General features: G+C 30.2%; 1 protein-coding gene across 4 annotated transcripts in view; it reads left to right on the forward strand.

Annotated features, from left to right (window-relative positions):
• LOC106463385 (alpha-1,3-mannosyl-glycoprotein 2-beta-N-acetylglucosaminyltransferase-like) overlaps window positions 1-17,504 on the forward strand; it is an 87,756-nt gene that overhangs the window by 54,593 nt on the left and 15,659 nt on the right. For all 4 annotated transcript variants that reach the window (XM_022390860.1, XM_022390861.1, XM_013923408.2 and 1 more), the window contains 3 exons: window positions 1,551-1,685; window positions 3,461-3,551; window positions 16,944-17,048. In XM_022390860.1, the coding sequence (XP_022246568.1) occupies window positions 1,551-1,685; window positions 3,461-3,551; window positions 16,944-17,048 (331 nt within the window). The remainder of the gene's footprint in view (window positions 1-1,550; window positions 1,686-3,460; window positions 3,552-16,943; window positions 17,049-17,504) is intronic.

Raw genomic sequence — 17,504 nt, forward strand, 5'->3', positions numbered from 1 at the left:
CACAGCCAAGACAGGTCACTTTGTAAAGACTATAGGTCGGTTTTATTTTACTGGATATGGTAACATGAGTGAACATGTGCTGCATCATTGTAACTTCTGTATTCTTAGCCAGGCACAGCTGAAAGGTCAATATAATAAAAATAATAAATATGTATAAATGTATAATGTTATAAGATATAAGCTATTTAATCTAAACATTTATGTTTTCATGTTATAATTTTTAGTCATTCTAGAATGAAAAGGCATAATTTATATTTATTTCCTAATTTTTTAACGTTGTTACAAGATCAATCAAATCAACCAAACCTGTACAAGAGATTTGTAACTGAAAATAACAGATAAAATATAAAGTTTTATTAAGAAACATTTTATAACTATCTGAACATTATAAAGATTTTGCATCTCAAATTTGAAAATTTTCTGATGCATAAAAGTATTTTTAATCTTAAAATGAAAATTATTTTGCATGTTAGACAGGCAACATGCTAAAAGAAAAAAAAGCATGAGAAAAACATTGCTTTGGAAACCTTAAGACTTAATAAAAAAAATTTGATATTTCGTGTATGAATGCATTGTAATGTTTACCGATAATCTTCTAAAATTTGTTAACATACTCTTACTAATTTAAAAGTTATAGCATGATAACTATAAGAAACATAAAATGGTTACAAGGTCAGTCCCAGGGACTGAGCTTGTGCTGAAAGAGTTAAAAAATCCAATTTTTTGTGTACAAAAGAATTATGTGTACTGAAAGCTTGCCATATTTAATGAAGATACATAAAACATATTAAAAGTTATTGTATGGAAACTCTGATGGTCACTTTGGGGTTACAAATTTGGCCAAATTGATTGAGACCATAGTGAGAGGGTTAATTCTTTGTTATTTCTAGTACATCTTGTTATTTGTAATTTTCCAAGCCATATTTATTTTCATGTTTTCTTTTACACTATGTGAAAAAGTTTAAATTTTAGTTGTATAATTTTGTTAATGACATTCTTCTTTAAATATGATACAGGTGTATAGATCCTCAAATCTATCTAAGTATTCATTATATTTGAATGACATACTAGAATGTATTTAGCTTCTACTAATACTTAAAATATACAGTCTGGGCTTTTGAATATATTTTGTCTGAGTGCTGAAAACTGTGTAATATATTTGTTAATGCAAAGGGCATTAAAAGTAGGTCCTTAGTTTCTTCAATCAACATATAATTTCTGTTAAAAAAATTCTCTATGAATAATCTTTTTTGTATCTTTATAAATGTATGAATAGATTCCTGTAGCTTAAAGCTGTTTTAAGCATAGAATGGATCCAAAAAATTTGTTTTTAAAATCATGCTTTTTGTTTGGAAATGTGAGGAAAATAGAATAGTTGCCTAGTGATTTCTCTGAATAAAAGATATGGAGAACCAATTAGCAAATGCTTTGATGGTTGCTAGTAGGGATTGTTGTTTATAGATAAATAAAAAGTTATAAAAATTGTACATAACATACTCTTTGAATTTGTAAGTTAATATGTGTGAAATAATAATCTTTTTCCCCCCCAGATGACTTAGACATTTCTCCAGATTTTTTTGAGTACTTTCTAGCTCTTTACCCAATTCTTAAATCAGATCTAACACTCTGGTGTATATCTGCCTGGAATGATAATGGAAAAAATGGAATGGTGGCTGAAAACCCTGGTAAGTATTTTAAAACTTTTTGGTTGATATTGTGTAATTAGATGTGATGTATGTGTGTTCAATTCTTATTCAAAGACTTGCTTGCAATGTCATTTGTTGTGTTAAAGCCTGTTTTTGTACAAAAGCTTGCTTGTTTACATTATTGATTGTATTGGCTTGTTGGTTTTAAAGATATTGGTATATGTGGTTATAGGCTTGCTTGTGTTATCTATTGTTACAGTGTTTTCACGTGTCAGTACATATTCTTGGTTCACTGTGTTAATTAGTATGTGTGTATATTATGCATGTCTGAAGAAAAACTAATTTGGTGATGACAGTAAGTCTACAAAATAAACTAACTTCTAATAAGATAAACTTGTGCATTGGTCTTGAATTTCTTATTGTGAAAAGTGAAAAATAAAATACAGTTGTAAAGGTAATTAGTATTGTGAGATAATTCATTTATAATTTATAAGCTTTATTGTGTAGGTATTTCTGTTTCTATAATGTAATAGTTGTGTAGTGTACTATTCATGTCTACCATAATTCAAAGAGTAACATTCGGTGATACATTTTTGCCTACACATTGGTGTTTATGATAATTAGTATTTCCTGTTCCTGATTCCATTATCAGCTTTGATTGAGAAAAGATTTTTTAGGTTAAAAGATGAAAAGTGTTGTCTCTCTTATGAATATATAAACATTTCTAGTCTTGATTAATCTTATTCAAAGTTGCATATTTATGTCTAATGTTGTTTTAAATCTTAAATTTGCATAGCTTACTGTGTTCAGAGAATGATTATGCATGTTGCTTGTCATGTTTAACTTGTAAAACATTGTGATTGGTAATATTTTGTCTGTCAAATATTGAATACATAGTGAATACATAGATATGCTTCTGTATGACATGAATATCTGTCTATGGATTTGCCTGTTTATGCTCTTAGTCCTTTCTTGTCTGTGTTATATTAATGTAGAGTTTGTAGGGCTTGTGAGTTTGTGATGTAACTTTAATATCTAATTCTGAGAAATGTGTTTTTTGAAGTCTTTGACACTGTTTTTTCACACTCTTAATGTTTAAACAAAACCTTGCATAATTCTTTTGTTTGTTAGTGTAATGTGCAACTTTTTACTGAGTTCACCACTACTATTAAAGTATTTGAACTATCAGTTGAGGTTGGTGTTGTGATCTGTGTGTGTAATGCTTGTATTAATGGTATCTCACTGTTATATTTATTAACAAATAAACATATTACTTGGGGAAAATTACCTAAGTAATCAGTGTTTTGTAAATATTATAATAACTTTACTTGCTGTGTTTATAATTTACACAAAAAAGTACAACCAAGTAAAATGTTTCTGGTTATGGACTGTCAGTCCTTTTGTGATTTTGATTCACAGAAAAATGGAATTAATTAGGCTATAAATCTTAGGTTGTCTTCGTTACTTTAACTTCAAATAACTTCTAGTATCTTTATATTTAACAGGAAGTTGTGTACAAGATAAAGAATGTTGACTTTGGTGTGAGTGTGGTCACTTACTGTAAAAATATAAAGAATGTTAATGCATGCATTGTTTGAAAAAAATACCGGATGTCATGTTGAACATCTACTGAAAAAATACAGGATATAGAATGCATCTGCTTAAAAAGATACAGGATGTTATAGACTGAAGTGTTTCATTTTATGAATTTTGTCCTTGTTCTATTTTGTACTTTTTATTATTGTGTAGGAATCTTAAAGGCATACTTCTTAGATACTGAAATTTGAAAATATTCCCTTTTTTGCTTTTTTCAGAAATTCTTCACAGGTCTGACTTTTTTCCTGGACTTGGGTGGATGTTGACAAAGGATTTATGGCTAGAACTTCAAAACAAGTGGCCCAAAGCGTGAGTGAAAACAGTTTAGTATTCTTTAAAGAAAAGAAGGAGTAAATTGAAAGTGTAATATACATATATAAAATGCATATAATTAAGTTCCAATTAATTTAGAGAGAATTTTCTAGTTTGGCGATTTTTTTCAAATACGATTAAGTTTTATTAAGATGATTGATTTTCATATATCTGAATTTTGATGTAATGTCTGCATTTTTTGGAAAAATGCATAGCATTGAGTGAATAGAGCTGAAAGTTTTAATTAGCTTGTGGGACTGCAAAAATGCAAGTCAGAAATATTTTTTTTACACATCCAACAGTATTATTGTGGGTCTATATTTATTGTTAAATGTCATATCTCTTTTCATATCTTAACTTACAAAACAAGTGTCTAAAGTGGCAAATCTTCAGACTTATTGTGCATTACGTTTAATGTAAGTATCAGAAAAAAATGAAAACATCTTTCATTGTTCTTAAACTAACTTATCAAACAAGTATCTCATGTGAAGTGTCATCAGTACCCATTGTGCATTACACTGCTAGTAAGCCAAAAGTGGGTGGGAAACATCAGAGAAAGATGAAGATTGTTTAATTGTAGCACTTTGCAAATTGTGTAATTTTAGCTTCTTTTGAAGAATTAAAAGAGTCTCCTTTCCCTGAAGTATAGTATTGTTTTTGGTTTTACCAATTGCTTTGAATGTATGGGGAATGGGACCACATCATGTGAATGTGATGTGGTCCCATTTCCCTGTACATTCAAAGTAATCGATACAGCCGAAGACACAATTATGCTATGGGTAAAGAAGACTCTTCTAATTCTTCAAAAGAAGCTGAAATTAAACAATCAGAAAAGAGTTTCTGAACTTTTACTCACAATTTAGGTAGTTGAATTTTATTTAAGTTTTCCTACTTTACAGTGTAATCTTGTTTAGTTGTATATCTGTTTATGTATTAACCCTATCAAGATGGATAGGCTCATAGGGCACGTCATCATGTTTGTAGACTTGCATTCAATATTTTATTTAACTCTTATTTTATAGATCTATGTCAATAAGTTTGGCATCAAATTGTAGATTATATGTCAAATTTAGTATTACACATTAGTTAGTTTCTTAATTTGAAAGTGAATATTAAAAAAAGGCTAAATGTCAATTTTTGTGTGTCACCTGTACGTGGCCTTTTGGGTTTGGTCAGATTACAATTTGTGATGGCCACAATACAATGTCTATAATTTTGTATGAATCAGAAACTCAAATTTCCAATATTGGCAAGCTAGAATATAAAATAAGAACCTCCTACCTTTTCTATTTGCTGAGATATCATGATATTTAGCGAACCCACCATATTGGTTCTGCCCACCACTTCATGAATTGAGAAGACTTATTTATCTACGACTACTTTTATATACCAATAACTTTATAACCAATCGAAACCTATACATTTCTTTACATAATTTTGTCACACTTAAGTTATTTACAAGAGAAAAGCTCTTATATCATTGGAAAGTTTGAAGTATTACAATCAAGGCAATCTTGTGAATAGAAAGGATATTTTTTTAGACCCAAATACAATTTAGTTAGGAAGCCTGATAAATTACAGAGGATTTTTGGAGTATCAGTATAGTAATTTATAATTTTTTTATGTATTCCAAAATGCTTATTTAAAGTGTACAAAAATTATTTTTCCAACTCCACATGTGAATTTGGACAAGGCTTAGCAAGTATGGCTCACGAGTGCAAATAATGCCTTCGTAGAATCATAAGTAGTAGAGATCATTGTCTTCCAAATATTTTTTATTTACTGTTCTATGTTTGAAAAAAACAACAACTAACATTTAAGTAGTTATTTGAAAATATTGATAATATATATACACATATGTAATGTATAGTATTGTATTGTACAAAGTAAGAACTTTTGTTATTTTTTTACTCTTTTACATTGAAGTAGAATAAAAACATATACAAAACTAAAAACATGGTAATTCAAAAAAAGTTTATTTATATAATTTGAGAAAGTCATTGAAATAAATTATCACTGATAAACTAATTTTAACACATGAAAAGGAACATCTTTACATAAATGTGTGTAGGTAAAGAAAAATTTCTGTATAAATGTTTCAATACAAAACCAATATTAAAAATGAAAAAAAATTGAGAAGTTTTAGAACATATTAGTTTACTTTCAAATAAAAAGTAATCACATATGTGTAAAACAGTGTACATACAAACTGTATGAAATAGTGAAAAGTTTGTACAAACTCAAAGACCACATGAAAATAACATAATTACTGAGTACAAGAAAGTATACAAGGAAAACTTGTACAAAAATATTTCAGTAAAAAAAAAAGATATTAAAAAGTTCTCACTTATGTGGAGAATAAAGTACACTAAACTGTATGAAATTATGAAAAGTTGTTCAAACTCAAATAACACATGAAAAGGAACATTATTACTATACATACAAAAGTGTATAGATCGATGAAAACTTGTACAAAAATAGTTCGTTAATAAAACCAAAAATCAAATAAGAACCAGAGGAAGAGGAAACTGCAGAAACTTTTAACTTCTTTGAAGAACAGTGGTAATATGATATTCATCAAAGTGTTTGAAACAAGGAAACTCATTACAGAGTTTACACTTCATTTGTATCTTGTTGTTTGTAAGGCAGAGTCTGCATCTTTTTCTATCACCTTTCTCAACAAGGGTGGGGTAATGCCTTCCAACAGTTAATCTCAGAGTTGAAGAGTCGTGAACAGTCCTTGCAAGTGGTGTACCACAAGGACCTGATCTGCTTTGAAGTAGAGGCTTTCTGACCAAATCCATTCTGAAGACCTTCTGAGACAATGTTGGCTGGTTGGTCTGCATTTTGTACAGTATGTAAGAATTTACAATTTTCAAGTCCAAAAGTTGAAAAGAAAAACAATTTCTTATACCACTTTATTATCGTCTTTCGTCCAGTAGAATAGTAGTTTATGTGTTCGTCATTCAGGTTCACCCCACCCATAAACTTGTTGTAGTCCACAATCAACTGAGGATTTGTAACCTCAGTATTTCTCCCTCTTTTTGTCAGTTATCATAGTACTAGAGTGAAAAGTGGAAAGGGCATAAATGTCTTGTTTTTCTGTCCATTTTACAGCTGTCAAAGTTTTACATTTAAAAAAAACATACTTCTCCCTTGCATAAGTTAGTACCTGCTAGTTCCTGTGGAAAATACAATCTATCTTTCCTGCGTGTTTCACAAGCATAGGTTCCAACAGACAATAATTTGTCAAATAAATTAGGGGAAGTGTAAAAATTGTCCATGAAAACCCTATGTCCTAGTCTTGTATTTTTCCATCACAACTTTGTCTGCAAGGCCCCTAGCTGGAGTTTGTGTAGATTTTAAATTTAAGATAGTATCCACTTACAGCTTCTCCCAGAACTCACAACTTGATACACCACTTGACAAGTTTTTTGGGCATGTGTCGAAGGAAACCAGTTCTACATATTGTGCCTAACATTTGCTCATTTATAGATAGTTCTCTGTTAGGAGAATAGTGGGAAACAAAGGATTTCAGAATAAGGTTTATGATAGGTCTTACTTTGAAATGTTTATCATAGTTAGGAGCAGTTTTAGGTAGAGCATTGGTATTGTTATTGAAATATAAGTATCTGTGAATAGCAAAAAACCTGTCCCTAGATAAGATATTAGTTAGCCCAGAGTATGAAAAAGAGGATAGGAAGACCAGTAGTCAGAAAGAGAAAGAAGAGGCTTGAGACCCATAGCTATAGTGAGATCAAAGTATTAGCATTAGTCCATTTCACAGTTTCATTGTCACTAGCATACCTATTTGTTTCATTGATGATAAATTGTATTATTTCTATCGTAAAAAACGTTAAAAAAATCAACTCAATCTCTAGCAGGTGCACCTCTGATAAATGTGGATTGTCCATTTTGTTCTTCAATGATTTCTGTCTATCTCCATGTATCATTACAGGAGAGAGACCTCTCCTGTTTGGAAGGAACAGCTCCACTAGAAGCTCTAGCTCTGCCCTTCCCTCTTCTTCCTGTCCTGACAATTTTTGGTGGTGGTGGTTCTTTAGGACTATCTTCCTTTAGTGATCTTTCACCAGCTACATCCTGATCTGTCCACAGGACAAAATCAAGAAGAGTTGGTTCAGTATTTTTCAGCCATTGACTTTTATGAAGAACTTCTGTCAGAGGCATTGCAAGAGAAGAATCAACTTCAGATGCCTATGACAGGCCTCCTTCATTCAAAGAAAATGAAACATTTAGGAGGAACTCAATTTCCTCCTGTGTTAGGACCTTCTTCTTCACATTTTTTTTATTTTTCTTTAAGTTCAAAGTCCATTTCTACAAGGAAAAAATATAAGGCTTTATTATACATTTTCTATTGTGTATCATTACATGTATGTTACACATTTTATATCATCACATTTCTTCTTTTTTATTTCATTACATATCTATATTTCATGTATTATGTGATGTGTACTTTTTCCTTACATGTATATACATTCTCTTATGTGTATAACAGGTTTCACCAGCTGTACATATTATGCTAAAATACACAAATAGCTATACTAGATTTTGATAACAACTATACACTGTAACTATTAAACCTAAATTCTGTGTATAGATATTATAATGTTTACTTACCTTTAGGTAATAGTAACACCAATGTAGGATGTAGTAAAGAAGATTTATGAACAGTAGTTTACTAAAAAAAAATACATGTATGTTACAATACGTTCTGTGATATGTATCATAGGTTACAGAAATAGTAAATGTTATACTAAAGTACAGAAACAACCACACTGGGTTTTGATCAACAATTATATACTAAAACTATTGATTAGAGATGCTATATATGTTATAAATGATGATTACTTACTTGCAGGTAATACTTCGTAAACACCCAGTTGAACTTGCAGTTCGCTGGTGAATAATTTGTTTCTGAAGTTACAATCAAGAAGGCTAAGCCAAGAATACTAGCCCAATCAAAATAAGCCATATTTATATTACTGGAAACTACACATTTATTGGTAACTGAGTAAGCATGGTAATATAGGAAACAGGATGTTCATAGCACTTACACACATTTACACCTATACCAACACTAAATTCCGACCACCCAAGAAGATAACTAGCATCCAAATAGTTAACAAGTTTATTGGATACAAGTTTGTACTTTGCACAGAGCCATATCATAAATATTTTCTCTCACTTTTATAAAGTACTTTAGAGAATTCTTGTTGCAACCACTGTACTGTAAAGAAGCCGGCAAATTCTACCCCACTGTGTTCTGAGAGCCGGGATTTGAATAGATTTTGTAGGATACATCTGCATATTGACTTATTGGATCGGCCCAGATTTTCTACAAAGCCATAACATAAACATTTTATAATACTTCAGACAATTGTTGTTGAAACCATTATACTGTTAACATTTTGATAGTTCCTACCCCACTGTGTTTTCAAGGCATGGAAAGTTCTGGAAATTGGGCAGCATGAGCTTTTTTGATATTGACGATGTCGAACTAAGAAAGGAGTGGTAGTTCATTGCTTTATATTCAGCAGGTTTCTACTTCAGCCACTATCTGTAGATAAACATAGGAAATAGGTATGAAAAGATTAGAAGAAACTCTCAAGAATTTTACTTTGGAACTTAGTGATACATACTGATAAAAGACAGACAGTACTATTCATTTTGTTTTGTCTAGTTTCTAAGTCGGCTCCTAACAAAATTACTACAGAAAACAAGTCTGAAAAGGAAGAAGTATAAACTCTATGAAACTTTGCGATCAATATAACAATACTATACATTTTATTTTGCACATTGCAACCTTTATTTTTGTAATACAACCTGGAGAATCAAGTATAATGTTGCAGTAGAGGAAATAAATATAATATAATTTTAATGAAGAGTGTTTGATATTTAATTACAGGGTTATTTATTGTCATTAGTTTTTTTTATTTATTATTATAAAAGTAAGTAAAATAATACAAATAGAAACTTATTAGGTAAGATAATGAAAGAAAACTAATAAAAAAAAGATGTATTCTGTTACGAGAATTAAGCTATTTATAATAAATATTTGCAGTTTTCTGTCACAATTTGCAGTCATTCTAGAATAAAAGGAAGGGTAATTTAGATTTATTTTCTAATTTTTATGATGGGTTACAAGGTCGGTTAAATTGACGAACACCATATAGTGTTAAGGTTGATGAAATGTAAAGTTTTATTTAAAAAAACATTTGATGGTTATTTAGGAAGATATAGAAATTATGCAAAGAAAACTTGACAACTTTCAGACAAAGAAAAGTATTTTTAATATTAAAATTAAAATTACTTCATGTTGGATAGTCAACATTCTGAAAGAAAAACTTTCACTAGAAAATCTTTAATGAAAAAAATCTTAATACTTAATTTAAAAACTTGATATTTTGTGTACGAAAGCCTTGTAATGTTTACCAATAACCTGAGAAAATTTGTGAAGACACACTTACATTATCAAAAATCATAGTATAATTACTTTCATGTTTACGGGCCGGGTGGAATCCACCCAGCCCGTATTCATAGGGTTAGGTTATTGTCAAACAAGTGTCTGAAGTGGCAAATCTCCATTGTTCATTACATTCCAAGTAAGCCAGTAGAAAAAGATGGAGATAATTGAATTGTATATGATGTATCAAGCAAGTCCCTAGTATGACAGTTCTCCTGTTTGTGTTATATTGTAGAATGAAGGTTACAGTAAATGCTATGATTTCTTTGAGGATTAGGATATTTATATATTTTTTTGCTTTCATTATGATTACATTTAGTCCAAAACCACTTTCAATAATTTTGACAGTTAATTCTCAAGTAAGTTTTTAGACCATACAAGCATTATATTAGTGGACCATATTAGGAAAAATATGTAATGTAATTTAGAAAAAAAGTTAATATGCTGTTTGTGATGGTATTAATCACTGCTAGATAATTCGCATGTAAAGACATGATTACACTAAGGGTAAATGTATTTATGACACATGGAATTATTTATACTCTCAGGAATGTGTCAGTTCTAGGGAATTGAAGGGCCTACCCATATCTCTTTGGGGTCCAATGGTAATGGGTCTTGTAGAAAAACTCCCCACTGAACCAAATATTATTTTCAGCAATTTTGAAGGGTTAAGAAAGCTTTTTATGACATCTTTTATTTTGTTTTGCAATTTGTGGTATTAGATAAAAATAATAAACAAATAAAAAAAAGGTAATGAATATGATCATAAACTAGTCTAAATTTTCTTTCTGACCATAGAAGTTTCTAAAAAATTACACTTTTGCACTGCCAAACATTATAAAGTTACAGACTGCCTTCATGAAATATTTTCATTAACATTGATTCTTCACTCTCAAAAATGCTAAATGTTTATCTGCTTGAGCTTCACAGATACAAATTTAAAACTAAAAATTTAAAACTTCTACAAATAAACAACATCAGATGGAAAGCATATTGAGATTAAAAAGTTTTTCATATGCTTGAGTCTGTCATCTATTGCATGATTTGTGGTCTTTGGAATATTTTATATATTGGTAAAACAAGTTACAAGGCTAGTGGGAAAGAAGACACTATTAATAATGGTATCAATGAACCAGTCTCCTAACATTTTTGCAGTGACAAGCAAAATATTTCACATCTCAAAATAGTTGTCTTAAAGCCTGCTTCATTTGAACATTTCTCCTGTAACACAAGGAACATCACCTTATTTATATCCTAGAAACCATCTCCTGATAAGGTTTAAATGAAAAATTTTCTTTCATTTAATGTTTTCTTCTCACTGTTTTTTTTTATGAGCATTTACTGTGATCTAAATAATACTCATAACCCATTTCCTCATATTTCTTCCTCCCTTTTTTAAGCAGTATTTCAGTACCTGTAAAAAAAAAGAAATATTGCTGTATTTTCTCTCCCTGTATTTGCTGTATTTTTACTTACATTGCACTTTTTCATTGTCTCATATTTATTAATTTAATTGGTAGTATATCATTTATCTGTATTTTACTATATTGTTTGTTTCACATTGCCAACAATATATTTCCAACAAGGTGATGTATATGTTCCACTTCTTTATCCTTATATTGTTTTTTGAATTTATTTCTCATTTTATTTTTATAACTGTTTTAGACACTACTTAGTGAAGGGCCTTAGCCTGAAACATTTTCACCATTTCAAAATAACTTTACTGTGTTTTCCATCTGCTGCTGTTTATTTTTGATAAGTAACAGTTTTTCCAATTCTAATGTAACTAAGCTAGACTTAGCTAGAAACAAACATTCTGACACTAACTAGCTTACAACTTCCCAGAATATTTGAGGCTTCATGGGCTGACTGCATAACTCCTAAAACTCTGTAACCAACAATACTAACATCTAAATATTTTTGGTTCACAATAATAGTTTAATGAATTTTTTTATGTTTAAAAAAGCAAAATAAAGAAAATATTAGTTTCAGTGTATCTTACAAAAATACAAAAATCTTTGCCATTTTGATAATGAGAGATAAGCAACAAATGTAAATACATGGGTTTAATTGCAAATATTTATTTAAAAAATCAAGATGCTGTTTTTGTTTTGTTCAAATTGTATCTCGTTTTTGGTATCCAAATGTGTTAGCTTACAATACATGAAATTTTTAACTTCTCTGAAAGTTTTAAATGTATAATTTTTATATAAAAAATTACTGTTAATTAAGAAATAATGAATAGTTATGAGTACTATAGCTTATAATTAAAACTCAAAGCACTAATCATTTGAAAATCACCAACTTCTCTTCCCCACATAATGTAATGCTGAAATTCAGGCCGTGCAAAATTATTTAAATCATCCATCCCTGGAGCCAGATTTTTTTATTTTAATATTTTAGAGAAATATATCAACCATGGGTCTCAATCCTTAAGGTATAAATCCACAGAAGATCAAGTGCAATAGATTTAATGACACAATTTTCTTTGCACAGAGCTTTTGGATTGGGCCAGAATAATCCAGTATTGTCTTTCCTTTACATGGCAAGGTCATGTCAGATGATCGACTAATGTTTCACTACAAAAACAGTTGTTAGCATACAGAACAAGAAGCTGCACTCAATTTCATGATACAGACAATGATTTTACAACTTGAACAAATGCATCATTGAAAATAACCTTATATTTACATATAAATACCAGATTGTAAATTTACAAAAGAAATTTGAAACGGTTCTTTAGGAAATCACTGGTGTCAGTGAAAATTCACTTCTCAAGCTTTTTCTGTACTGTAATCAAAATTTATTATGATCTTAACATAAAAACTAGTTTACTGATCATAATTTTTAGTACAATTGTATTCACTTAGTGTAAAAGCTGTTAATAACACATTGAAAGAAATTCAATGAAAATCTACACCGCTGTAAAGTCTGTGAGCTTGAAATTATGAAAGCAAGATGACAACTTAATATATTTTAATGAAATTATATTACTATCCTTTAGAAACTTTTTCTATCATGTTTACCTCTATCAAGTCATAATTATTGTAATCAGTGAATAAAAATTAATGTGCTCCGTTACTAGCCAGTTTATCAAGTAAAATTTATAACTAACAAGTATATGCAATATATTTCAAACCAACCTTAGCTGTGCAATCAATGTTGTGTGTAGTTAGAGATATCTGTACTTTTATATAAAAGTATATACATAATTGTCATCTCTGTGTTGTAGTGTACAATTATGTCATTGTGACTGAATTTATTATATGTTCTGAATCTGAATTATGTTAAACTTATCCCAATATTGACAATATTACAACTCTTTACTTGTTTTCTTGCATGATAATGATCATCTGCCAAACGTATGTGTACAAAAGGCATTTATATTATGTTAGGGCTTAGGAGTGGCTTCCTCCCTCTGTCTAAAAAAAAGGACAATTACATTTTAGCGAGTGAGTATTGTAGAGGTTAAATAGAATCTTGTATATGAGACTTATGATGCATATATTGTATCCATATTTGGTTAATGAGGAAACATAAGCTCAAACTTGTATGTGAGACTTATGATGCATATATTGTATCCTTATTTGGTCAATGAGGAAACATAAGCACAAACTTGTATATGAGACTTATGATGCATATATTGTATCCATATTTGGTCAATGAGTAAACATAGGCTCAACTTGTACATGAAACTTATGATGCATATATTGTATCCATATTTGGTCAATGAGGAAACATAAGCTCAAACTTGTATATGAGACTTATGATGCATATATTGTATTCATATTTTGTCAAGGAGGAAACATAAGCTCAAACTTGTATATGAGACTTATGATGCATATATTGTATCCATATTTGGTCAATGAGGAAACATAAGCTCAAACTCAATGTTATTTGAATTGTATAATTACATTGCTCTTTAAAAGTAGGATCATGTAAATTCAAAACTTACAAGTTTATTTTTAAAAAGCTACTTACTGATATGTAGCTTTGATATTAGGCTTATAAAGAGAAAAATATTTTATTTATATACAAGATATATATAGAGATAATGATTGCAGTTCAACAAGATGTACAGTGCCTTGCAAAAGTATTCACCCCCTAACAGTGATGTCAAATATTGATGAAATACAAATAATGTCAACAGTCTTTTTTTAATGAACTTGTTTTTAAGCAAAACTCTTATGATCAAATTAATATTGGAAAGAAAATATATAAACTGAAATTTGCTGATTTCATAATATTCAGCCCTCAAGTCAGTAATTGGTGGAAGCACCTTTTATGAGCAGTTACTGCTATGAGCCTTTTTGGATAGGTCTGTACCAGCTTTGGACACTGAGATGTTTTAGATTTTGCCCATTCTACCTGGCGACATTGCTCCAATTTTGACGAGTTCTTTGGAAATCAATGATGGACTGCAATCTTCAAGTCTTGCCTTAAATTTTCTATTGGATTTGAGTCAGAACTTTGACTGGGCCACTCCAGGACATTCACTTTCTTCATTTGAAACCACTCCAGTGTGGCTTTGGCCTTGGGCTTCAGGTCATTGTCCTGCTGAAATGTGAATTTTCAACCCAGTATTAGATTCTTGGCTGATAAAGCAGGTTTTCCTCTAAGATTCACCTGTAGATTGCACCATCTATTTTCCCCTCAATCCTGGCAAGTTTCCCAGTCCATGCTGATGAGAAGCATCCCCATAACATGATGCTGCCACCACCATGCTTGATAGTTGGGATGGTGTTAACTGGGTACTGTACTGTGCTGTGTTGGGCTTGCACCAGTTGTAACGCTTTGAATTTAGACCAGAAAGCTCAATTTTTGTCTCATCTGACCACAAAATCTTCTGCCACATGTCTGCAGTACCATTTACATGCTTTGTAGCAAATTCCATACAAGATTTAAGGTTATTCTTTTTCAGTAATGGCTTCTTTCTTACCACTCGCCCATACAGGCCAGCTTTGTGTAGGGACCGGGATATTGTCGATGTATGAATACTGACTCACATCTCAGACATGGAACTTTGCAAATCTTTCAAAGTCACTGTTGGCTTCACAGTGGCATCCCTTACCAGTTTCCTGCTTGCCCGGTTACTTAGTTTGGAAGGGTGGCCTGATCTGGGTAGTGAGTGGGTGGTATGAAGCACATTCCACTTCTTAATAATGTACTTCATGATAAGGGATAATCAGCAACTTTGAAATTTTATTGCAACCTTCTCCTGATCTGTGTTTCCCTACCACTTTATCCCTGACTGGTTTGGAAAGCTCCTTGGTCTTCATGGTTGGTTTGTCATATCACTATGTGAGTTGTGGTTTGAACAGATGCATTTATTCTGAAGTCAAGTTAAACCACTTTGATTACACACACACAGAGACCATTACACCAATTTTGTGACCTTTTGAACTATTCCTTTGCACCTGAACTGATTTAGGGTTACCATAACAAAGGGGTTGAATACTTATGGAATTGAGAATATTCTAATTTTCTTTGAAAATCTAACTTACTTACGTAATATCAGCATTTTTTAATTTGCTCAGTTTGTAATAGATTGTGTAGATTCTAAATGTAAAGTCTCATTTGAAAGTTTCACAATAGCAAGCTCAGATGCAACAAAAAGTGGGAACTTTTTAGGGGGGTGAATACTTTGGCTAGGCACTGTAAATACCAAACAGTGACATCTGACAATAACACCCAAGTTTTTTTATAATTTTGCAACTATCTTATGAAGGATAGGTTCTGAACTAAAAAAAAAAAATCCCATGGCTCAAACTGAAATATCAAATAAGCCAAGACCATTAAATTTAAAACATGAGGATATGCTTCTAAACAGAACCAATACGACATTGTCTCAAGGAAGTTGAAGTAAAGAATGTTAAGTTATTTTGTTGAAGGGAACATATGTGAAATCCAGGGAAAAGTGTTAACAGTATAATTAAAATTTATGTTTTCTTTAAATGGGATCATAGCTAAAAGTATAAAATAATTTTAATACAAATCATTTGAGTTCTTGAATTTCACATTTCACTAATTCATGATAAATTTTTTACGATGCAAAATACATTTCTTTTAAACTTGTGATGTTTGCAGGTGTTGTAACATTTCTGATAAACAAATAAAATTTTATATTTCTTTTGATAGAAGATGAGTGGATTTTAAATCATTGAATAATGATTAAAAATATGGATATTTCTTCACAAGAAATTAATTGAATATCACTGTCATAGAGTTGAATAAGTATAGGTTTTATAACAAAGTTTATGGAGTATATAGATCAGTGGTTCCCAACCTGGGGTCTGTGTAGGTAATACCATCTCATTAAACAAGTTTTTTAATACTGATGTTCTTTTTTAATTGCACACTCAGTTATATATGTCTTTTATTTGATAGTGAAAAGTGGGAGAACGAGAAAATTATTAATTAATAAAAACAGTTTGTTGGGTAGGCAGAATCTTTCAAAAACATGGGATCTGTGGGAAAAAAATTATAATAAAAGGGGTCCTTGGTGGAGAAAAGGTTGGGAACCACTGATATAGATGGAGGAGAATGAATTGGATATGGTAGGTGAAGAAGGGAAAAATATCCTGAAACTAAACATTATAAATCATCAAATGTTAGTAAGCTGAAGTTTTTTTTAATATTGATTTTATTATTTTTAGATTTGAAAATTCATTTATATAAGATCATCAAGTGAAAAACTCATTTCTTTTAATTATGTTTTGTCAATATTATTGTTTTGTTTTACCAGATAAACAAATTTTATGGCTGAAATGGATATAATGACAGAGCTAATTATTTTTATTTTTAGTACTAATGAACTAGAATTACATTAGAAATAGTATATTGGAGTTTTTTTATATATGTATAATAAACATCTACTTTTGAAAAATTTTCTATTTATGGAATAGATTTTGGGATGACTGGATTCGTCAACCTGCTCAAAGGAAGGAGCGTGCTTGTATCCGCCCAGAAATTTCGCGCACAAAAACGTTTGGAAAGGTTGGGGTCAGCAAGTAAGTATTTCTAGAATTACCATTGTTAACTTCAAGCAATATTCAAGTTCCAAAATAATTTGAAAAATGCTATATGTACTCTTTACTTTGTTGTATAAAACCATATTGAGCAAACTTCACTTATATTTACCTATAATACTGTTTTTTTTCTTTTTTGTTTGTTGTTGGTTACATTAATCTTTAATATATTAAATTTTTATTTTTCTTAGCAGTTAAATGTTTGCATTTTAGAATTTTTTTTGTTTCTGTAAAAAATTAAAACTTCTCTAAACAAAAACATTTTGGGAATTAAATGTTCATAAATGGAACTAATAATAGAGGTTGTTTTGACTAAATATGTGATTTTATTGTATTATTACTAACTTTTGATATTTTATTTAATTGGCAGTTTTTTTTTTCTTGAAAAATTTAAAATATTTTTATTGTACAACCATTACGCTTTCTGACCGAGAACCT

This window comes from Limulus polyphemus, unplaced genomic scaffold, assembly GCF_000517525.1.
Source record: "Limulus polyphemus unplaced genomic scaffold, Limulus_polyphemus-2.1.2 Scaffold1391, whole genome shotgun sequence".
In the NCBI taxonomy this organism is placed as follows: Eukaryota; Metazoa; Arthropoda; class Merostomata; order Xiphosura; family Limulidae; genus Limulus; species Limulus polyphemus.